Source organism: Sceloporus occidentalis, unplaced genomic scaffold, assembly GCF_023333645.1.
Source record: "Sceloporus occidentalis isolate IW3139 unplaced genomic scaffold, rSceOcc1.0.p SCAF_130, whole genome shotgun sequence".
Classification (NCBI taxonomy): domain Eukaryota; kingdom Metazoa; phylum Chordata; class Lepidosauria; order Squamata; family Phrynosomatidae; genus Sceloporus; species Sceloporus occidentalis.
The window spans coordinates 1,730,053-1,739,263 of record NW_028317110.1 but is presented as its reverse complement, the minus strand read 5'-3'; the positions used below and the strand labels follow the sequence as shown (position 1 = coordinate 1,739,263).

General features: G+C 43.7%; 1 protein-coding gene across 1 annotated transcript; it reads left to right on the top strand.

Annotated features, from left to right (window-relative positions):
• The first annotated feature begins 708 nt into the window (after positions 1-708).
• Positions 709-5,538, top strand: LOC149281571 (jupiter microtubule associated homolog 1-like). Its single transcript, XM_089499146.1, has 5 exons — positions 709-764; positions 2,042-2,193; positions 3,173-3,255; positions 4,056-4,074; positions 5,426-5,538. Exons 1-5 carry the CDS (start codon positions 709-711, stop codon positions 5,536-5,538), a joined length of 423 nt encoding a protein of 140 aa, XP_089355272.1.
• Positions 5,539-9,211: the final 3,673 nt, after the last annotated feature.

Sequence of the window (9,211 nt, the reverse complement as noted above, 5' to 3'; positions counted from 1 at the left end):
GACACTTATACATATTTGCATTTCCCTTATCATATGAACCATACGTCATTATTTTTTTTTTTTCATTTTCTCCATCAATCGTATTTTGTTTACCTCTATTGCTGCACTTACACATAGCATAACAATAGCATCCTTGCAGCGTTCAATAATGTAATGATTGTTTATATTATTATTGCTATTACCCTCTAGCCATCATCTCTCAACACATAAAGGGTACAAATTTCCAGTAATTATTATGCACAATTAAAGAGGCGAAATACTGGATAATCGTCCAGGGACTTAGTTGTTATTTATATGGAAACAAATGACATCCTTTGTCTATATCCTTCTTTAGCTCAATGAAGTAAAAACGTAGTCTCGCCCCTTGAACATGGAAATCGGTACCTCCCTTCCACACACAAACCTCTCCCTGTGACTTCATCGTCCGCAACCACCGGCTGTTCTCACAAAGGGATTCTGCACAATGGTTAATCGACACCTATAACAGCCAATTAGAGCGCGCCAAGAGAACCGGCCTGCTGTGATTTACCTCTCTCTCATTGGCTGAATCGCTTATTGCTGCCGGGACTTGACGGGATCATTTGATCTCGGAAGAGCCAGGGTTTAACGGTTCGAAGCAGCAAATCAGTAACCATCGGAGGCGTGGCTTTTACTATAAGGATTTCTGCTCGTCTCTCCGAAGCTTGACAGTTGCTGCGAAGTATAATCATGACTACGACATCGACGTTTACCGGTCTGGACCCGGAGGGTCGCAATAGTTCAAGGTATTGTTCGTTTCATTTTTACACTCATACCCTAAAGAGTACGCGTTGGCTAAGACGTCAGAACCGTTTGTAATGCATCACTTATTCGAGAATCTTAACTGTCCGGTCAAAGGGTGGGTCTCTGGTTAAAGGTTCTGTCTGTGCGTGATGTGCATGTCTATTACAGGGAAGGAAGTGTAGATAACCATCGTTGTAATTTGCCATCTTTTCGTATAGGGAAGCTCTGTCGGCATTTTTACCTGTTGCGATAGGAAAGGTTACCCTCCTAGATCCTCGATGCTTCCTTATCTCCCGATTGTTAGGGTTACAGATCTTTTACATGCAATAATGGTCCCCAATGTGTTCTAACACTGCGTGAATTCCATTTCCTATGCAATGTGGGCGGATGGTATCATAATGATCTGTAACACTGGAAATGCTTGGCATTCCAGGCGTGATGACATACTCGTGTATATACCAGGCCGATGCATTGTGTGAGAGTTATCCTGGGTGACGCAGTTCGCGGTGGCGACTCATGCAGATGTTTCCCGAATTTGTGGCTGGGCGGCTCCCTCTATTAGCGGACTATCATTTGGATGCCAGGAATCCTAATGTAAAACCGCTACGTCGGACTAGCGATGGATGAGCTTTGGTCCTGCTTTGTGTTCCACTATGTGGCGGGCGGGGCAGCTGAGCTCACTAGCATCAGGGTGTGTTTGAACAAAGGAAACGCACTGCCTGGGTCCTCTGGCAAAACGTCACTGCAATTCTGTAAGGATGCTTCATCATGCCTTCTTCGCACATCTCCCTCTCTCTCTCTCATTATATATATATATATATATATATATATATATATATATATATATATATAATGTGTGTGTGTGTGTATATATAATATATATTCGTAACTTACATGCACTTTGCTTGCCTGTAGTAATCGATGGGATGTCTATTCCAGGTATCCTCTATGGCATATTAAAAGGAAAGCGAGTCTGTTTCCATTGCTGGCTCCTTTTCATTAAATTAGAAGTCTGATACTGGTTGTCATGACTGTACTCAAACTGCTTGTCAATGTTCCTGGAGCGTCCGAGTCTCTCTCATAAATGTGTAGATATCATATGCTAGATACGTATGTGCTATATTTCTCATATACTATATGTGAGCTCAATAGACTAGTGCAGTGATCGGTAAAAGTTATGTAATACCCTTCTCTTTTTTTTTTTTTTTTGTGTAGTCTGATGTTAATGGTGGTCAGTATGGATATCTATACTTTAACTTCTTTTTCTCTTCCTCACCAGGGTTCTTAGACCTCCAGGTGGAGGGTCAAGCTTTTCTTTTGGGGTTGGTGATGAACAGGCATCACAGCCAACTAGACGGCACAAGATGGCCTCAAACATATTCGACGTTCCAGACTATGGTACTGCACACGTATCTACTGCCCAGGAGAAAGGTAGAAGCAGTTGCTCCTGATGGATGATATACAATGTTTATGTAATGTTTTTTTTAATTGTAAATACCGTATTGGCTCGGATATAGGCTGCCCCCGTATATAGGCCGCACCCTAAAAGTTTGGTGCTTTTTTAAAGAAAGTTTTTTTTGCTACCACTCTGTCCCCCCCCCCCCCCCGAGATATGCTGCCACTGTCCTCCCACCCCGAGATATGCTGCCACTGTCCTCCTCTGCCCCCCCCCCTGACTTACCGGAGCGTATTGCGTAGATGTCCCCCGCCGGCCCCGCAAGACACCCGGGAGTCTGCTCCGGTAAGTGCCCCCGGCAGAGGTAAAACGCATCGTGCAGACGGTCCGCACAATGCGCTTAGACAACCTCCCGTGCCGGCACCCCCCCCCCCCCTGCCAGGGGAGGCTGTCTGAGCGTATCAGAGAGTAGGATGCAGGTCCCCTGCACCGCTGCGGGGGATCTGTATCCTAACCCCGCTGCCTGCCCGGCGCCCGGGACTGCATGTCCCGGGCATCGGGCGCTAGACCCCGAATATAGGCCGCACCCCCACTTTAAAGACTTAAAGTGTGGGGGGGGGGGGGGGGGAAGTGCGGCCTATATTCGAGCCAATACGGTATGTAGGAAAACTGCATGGTCACATTGTAGCTTGAGATTCCTTCACCTCTAACCTCATCTGGCTGATAAATTTAGACTTTGACTTTGCTGTATATACTCAAAGCCATCTTGACTCCATCAAATCATCCTATTTATTGAATGTGTTGGATGAGGAACCTTTTTGTGAGATGCACCACTCGGTTCAGTGTCTGTTACAACATAATATAGTAAGCTAATATAATATTATAGATAATATAGAATCTCGGCTATTCAGTATGCATTCTTCACCTGAACAAAAAGCTAATTTTCAGTGCAGTGTTGGGCTATCCCAATCTAGCACCAAGTTAAGGTTTCTTCTTTCTAACATTTTTCTTCAGGTTCTCCTGTCAGCATAGAACCTGGTTTAGAAGATGTGCAGAGAACATGTCCTCTGGATGAATATAACGATGCTGATCAGGTGGTTAGTATTTTGCTTGTATGGATATGGTCAGATCTGTCCTAACCCCACCATGCCTCTCCAGGTCATGCACAGTCTCTGTAAGAGTCGCTTATATGTAAAGACAATCGGGTGGAATCAGATTAGCGACAGAGCTGAGTTTAACACTTGTAGAACACAATCTTACTACATACTAAAGAAAATCTATTATGTGAACTACAAGCTGAATGAAATAAGCTGATGCTTTATAGCTAAAGTAATTGGGGCCAATGTCTGGCTCTGGCTGGCTTGTGAAGACTGGAAGCATGTTCAGGCTGGAGCAAACCCAAATGCCATCTCCACCACAACATTTTTGCACCTTATGCAAAGAATTGCATTACATAGCTACTGAGCCTTGGGTCTGACTTGACCCAGTTTGCAAGTCTTTCCTACTATGTTTAAAACCGGAGCTATATTTTTACTGCTAACCATTTTAGTCCTTAGATGTCAATGGTAGCTGTGCTGTTAACCAGAGAAACAGTCACAAATGTAAATGCTACTAGAGCCCTTATTTCACAATAAGCACTAAGCAGTAATAACAAAACATTAATCTAATGAAAACGGGGATTTTATTTTCTTTGTATTGTGGCTGTAAGGTTACACTATAAAGTGCAACAATGTTAAAATTATAAAAGCAGCTGTTCAATGAAGAACAAACAATTCACAATAAAGAACTATCAAGTTTAAAGTGTTGGTGAGGCCGATGGAAAGTATTTTGTATATTTTGTGATATTGTAAGAGTAGGTTTTAGAAAAATGCTCACTTTTTTTTTTTATTTTATTTAGGATGACTTGGAGGAACCTGGTAAGTAGTGGCCTTTAACATGCAGTGTGTTGCTTGGATCTTGTGTTTAAATATTGTTAAATTAACCCTGCCATTCAAAGATTGTGTGACTCCATATCTCACTGGGTAAGATATTTCAACCTTAGATGAACAGTAGGCAGCCCCACCAAATTACTTGGCAACTGCTTTATTTATGCTCTCTACAATTTCATTTGAAGAGAAGCTGCAGTCTAGTCATCTTCCCCCCCCCCTTTCTGTTCATGTGAGCAGAGGGTCTCATTAGATCCCCTGGACCCAGCTAAAGGTGTTAATAGCATGCATGTGCAGTGACAAATCTCAATGTATTTGCCAGGGCCAAAAAGAAGGGAGACGTGCTGCTATTAAAGTACATATAATGGAGTTTTTTTTTCTTCCCCCTTCTTTTCTTGTACCAGTAGTGTACTATAGATGGGCTGGAGTGTGCATGGTGGGGCTGGTGAAATGAACAAGTGCCCTTAGGAGCAATCTTGATCCACTTCAGGGCCCAAGCTATAGATCTTCAGCCATGTGTACTGTGTAGGGGTGTGATCTGTTAGATAGGCTCAATTGCCCAGTGTTTAAGGGGACATGTTGTCCGGTTTGGAATTGGGGCAACTCTGGGAGAACTTGGTATGCAGTCAGGTCAAGTGTAATAAGGTTTTCATGTTCCTCAAGGAAAACATTGTCTCTGTGTTTTTGTTGTGCATATATCATTCACTCCTGTCTTAATTTATTTAACTTATGGAGGTAGTGGCATTATTACATTTATTTTTTCAATTTACCAGACTGGTGAGGCTGGCACTGGACTTCTAGCCCCACTTAACGTTAACTAGGTTGATTGAATGCCGTATATCCGAACACTAAATGCATGTAGACAACATTTAATCCATGAGTTATCTTGGCACTGCAGGCCTGGGGCAGGAGTCCTTTGTCTTGGAATTTCTTCTGTGGCTGGCTGCAAGCCGTCGGTTGCCAAATGCCCCTGTTAACTTGGTTATATCTCAGAGGTGCTGCTGGGAAAGTTTACAGCCGGTCTCTCCTAATTAAGTTTATACAGTCTTTCCATGTTTTATGCTATGTAGTTCAGCTATTCAAATCACCAGGGGCATAGGGCAATAGTCTTCCTGCCCTGCTGGATGTACTGCCAAAAGGAGACTTGACGGAAAGGAAACTCTACATACAAAATTGTCCTTTTTGTAACTCTGCTTTAGTTTTTCTTTCAATTTTATGAATTAAATATTCATTTTACCCCAGGATTCTATATGACAAAGCAAACTGCGTTCTTTAGACTGCCTCACTGCATCGGCATTTTGATGGTTATTAGTAATGCTAAGCTAATACTTTCCTTTCATAGAAACTGACTCTAGAAGTGAGGCCTCTCAGACTACAGGAGATTCTGCAGCTCCTGCACCACTCCCCAGCAGAAGAAATCCCCCTGGAGGAAAATCCAGTCTGGTTCTTGGATAAACATTCATTTTGGACTTGCTGGTTTTCATCACAGATGGCTCCACCTTGTTTTGAAGCACTTTTTGCCTTGCAGCTTTTTTTTTTTTCATGTTTCCTGTGTACTGGAAGTGGCATGGATTTTTTTTTCTTTTTTTTTCTTTGCTACATCAATGTTCCACCTAATAAAGAATGCTCCAATGTTTCCTAGGACTGATCTGTAAGTGGCAAAAGTTGATATTAGCCGCTTAAGGATAAATGTGTCTGATTTGTAAGCACTTTGAACTTTTTTTTTTTTGTTTTTAGGGCACGGTTTGATGGTTTCATTTGGAAAATGTACTATGCTCTTAGATTTTTTTTTTTTGTGCCAGCAGGCTCCCAACTGCTACCTCTTAAATAGCACTCATATCCCAAAACTGCTGTACAAATCATCCTGGGTCATATATCTTTAGGAAGCCCCACCAGTGCTAACATTAACCAAGTTGAAACAAAACTACATTTTTACATGCACCTCTTTACAGTTAAGTGCGGAGTTGTATCTTAACACACATACCCAGTTTATGCATCGCAGAATATCAGAGTTTAAGGTACCCCCCCCCCCCCCCTCCTGTGGTGGTTCAAATGTTTCTCATGACACAAATGTTTAATTACACCTATAAAAGAAAAAAAACAGATTTTGATGCTAGTCATTCAATGATCAGGAGTAGAACCGCTCGCCACTTGCAGTCAAATACTCAATAAGCAGGGGTTCCTGCTGGATGAAGGTGTTGCATGACTGTACAAACTGGAGAAGCGATATCAAACTATAATTCCTAGAACATACAGCATATCTTACAAAATTAACCTATACATCAAATTTACATACACGGTTTTCCTATTGCTCAATATACTTATCCGATAAACTGCATGTTAAAACAATCTTTATAATGAGTGCCTACCTGTAAGAGCTTCTTCCTTAGTTTAAGTGGTTTTTGCTTAGCTTTAGTATTTTTTTTGATTATGCAATTCTGAGTAATATGACCTACATGTTTAAAAACTGTCTACTGTCCCATGCAATCCTACCAACGAGTAATTGATATATAAGTTCTTTGTAGAAGAAAAAAGGCCACTTAAGGAGAAGCTGCAGTGCATCACTCCCCCTCAGTGCTTTCTGTTATTTTGACTGTTGCAGCAGCCAGACACTGGCAGTAGAATGCTTCTATTGGAATTCTTTTGTGAGTCTGCAGGGAGAGGGTGTCCATAAGTATCGGGCAAGTGCACAATGGTGAGCAGGAGATGTCTCTGTCCTTGAGGGCTGCAACCCATTAAGAAAATTGGTACATGTTTACAGGAAATCAAGTAATGTAATTGACATGTCTGGTTTCATGAAGGGGAATCCAAACATTATGGCTTGTTTGTGGCCGTGGAATTGTGTGCCGCTGCTCAACTCAGATTTATCACAGACCAGTAATATTTTCTAGACTCACACGCTGGTGTCCTCCACCCATAACAAACTGGTACTTCAAAGAAAGGAACGCAACTAATATCTGTCATAAGCTAGACAGATCTACCTAAAATGACTAAAATCTCATTCACAATTGCATTTATTGCACGGTGACTAGGTGTGGCCTATCCTGGAGTTGACAAACACTACTTTCTACAGTTATAGATGCAAATTAGTTAATTGGTTTCACATCTCATACGCTGCAGGGTGGTACTTCACAGATGTTGGTCAGAAAGAAGTTATACGTCTCTGGAGCAAGAAGTTCTGTACTCTGTGAGATGTAGTAACAGAAAACTTCCAATAATATTTACCAATGAATGCTGGCAGAAGGCACTCCTGCTGAGCATAGAATGTGCCATAACCTTGATGTGTCTGCATATAAACACCTTGCACACTTTTACTACACTCAAATTTATAGTGTGAAGCAAATGTGCTATTGAATGGGGTATTATATTTATGGAGGGGCTGTCCACTTACTGCACCACACTCCAAATCTGTCAATGTAAAAAGAGCCATTAATTCTGTATGCATAAAGGGGAAGTCCCATGAGGATTAAATTGAGTGTTGTATGGTGTAATGTTGTTCAGCATTTAAGAAGACTTTGATTAACTTCATTTTGTTCCAATAAATTTTCTTTATCGGCAGACCTGGATGGCGTCATTGTAAGTAGCGTTCCCCGCTTAAACACAACACTGAGATGTTTATGAGTATACTAATGAAGTCCGGTTATCCAATGAAAAATTATTGGACTAACATAACGTGGGCATAACATGGGAAGCCTGAAGCCACAATTTAGTGGGACTAATCATTGAAATAAATATTGTAGAGTAAATAACACAATACCTTAACTTTTCCACTAAATTATTTCTGGGCCTTGAAAGTTTTGTCCCCTGAAGTCATTACAAATTCAGGAGGTTGTTTTATCTCTGGATAAGTAAAAAGTTAAGTGCCAGGAAACAGATGACCAAACACACTGACCAGGACAGGTTCTGCCACACTGACACCCAAACAGACACACACCTGGACAGGCTCTGCCACACCGACACCCAAACACGCACACCAGGACAGGCTCTGCCACACTGCCACCCAAACACACACCAGGACAGACTCTGCCACACCACCGCCCAAACACACACACACACCAGGACAGGCTCTGCCACACTGAAACCCGAACACACACACCAGGCCAGGCTCTGCCACAGCGACACCCAGACACACCCACCAGGACAGGCTCTGACACCCAAACACACACACCAGGACAGGCTCTGCCACACCGACACCCAGACACACACACCAGGACAGGCTCTGCCATACCGACACCCAGACACACACAAGGACAGGCTCTGCCACACCGACACCCAGACACACACACACCAGGACAGGTTCTGCCACACCGACTCCCAAACACACACACCAGGGGACACAGGGGCGTAACTAGAAGCCTCAGGGCCCCGGTGGAAAAATCTACCCCCTTCTCACACCATCTACCCCCTTCTCACACTACCCGCTCTCCCCCTTCTCAGGCTATCTACCCCCTCTCCCTCCCTTCTCACTATCTACCCTCTCCCTACCCCCTCGTTCTCATTATCTACCCTCTCCCACTGTAGTCGGGGCAGCGCTGAGGCAGGTGGCGGCAGCGGCAGGGAGCAGAGGAGACAAAAGGGTGCTGAGCGGTTGCTGAAAACTACCCTGTAGTTCCTGCCACTGCCAGGACGGGCTCTGCCACACTGACACCCAAACACACACCAGGACAGGCTCTGCCACACCAACACACAAACACACACACCAGGAAAGGCTCTGCCACACCGGCACCCTAACACATACATCAGGACAAGCTCTGCCACACCAACACCCAAATACACACACCAGGACAGGCTCTGCAACACCGACAAACCAAGCACACACACCAGGACAGGCTCTGCCACACCGACACCCAAACACAAACACCAGGACAGGCTCTGCCACACTGACATCCAGACACACACCAGGACGGGCTCTGCCACACCGGCACCCAAACAGACACACCAGGACAGGCTTTGCCACACCGACAAACCAAACACACACACCAGGACAGGCTCTGCCACACTGACATCCAGACACACATCAGGACAGGCTCTGCCACACTGAAGCATAAAAATGTATTTTCTACACTGCTTTGTCAGTAACCCCCCCTATTGTATTTTGCCCCAGCCAGGTCCCCCTTTAGTATTGTAT

Excerpts from the sequence above, each read along its gene's own strand:
- LOC149281571 (XM_089499146.1), top strand. The coding sequence starts at position 709 with ATGACTACGACATCGACGTTTACCGGTCTGGACCCGGAGGGTCGCAAT. Across the intron at positions 765-2,041 it reads GAGGGTCGCAATAGTTCAAG|GGTTCTTAGACCTCCAGGTG; the intron begins GTATTGTTCGTT and ends CTTCCTCACCAG. Across the intron at positions 2,194-3,172 it reads ATCTACTGCCCAGGAGAAAG|GTTCTCCTGTCAGCATAGAA; the intron begins GTAGAAGCAGTT and ends ATTTTTCTTCAG.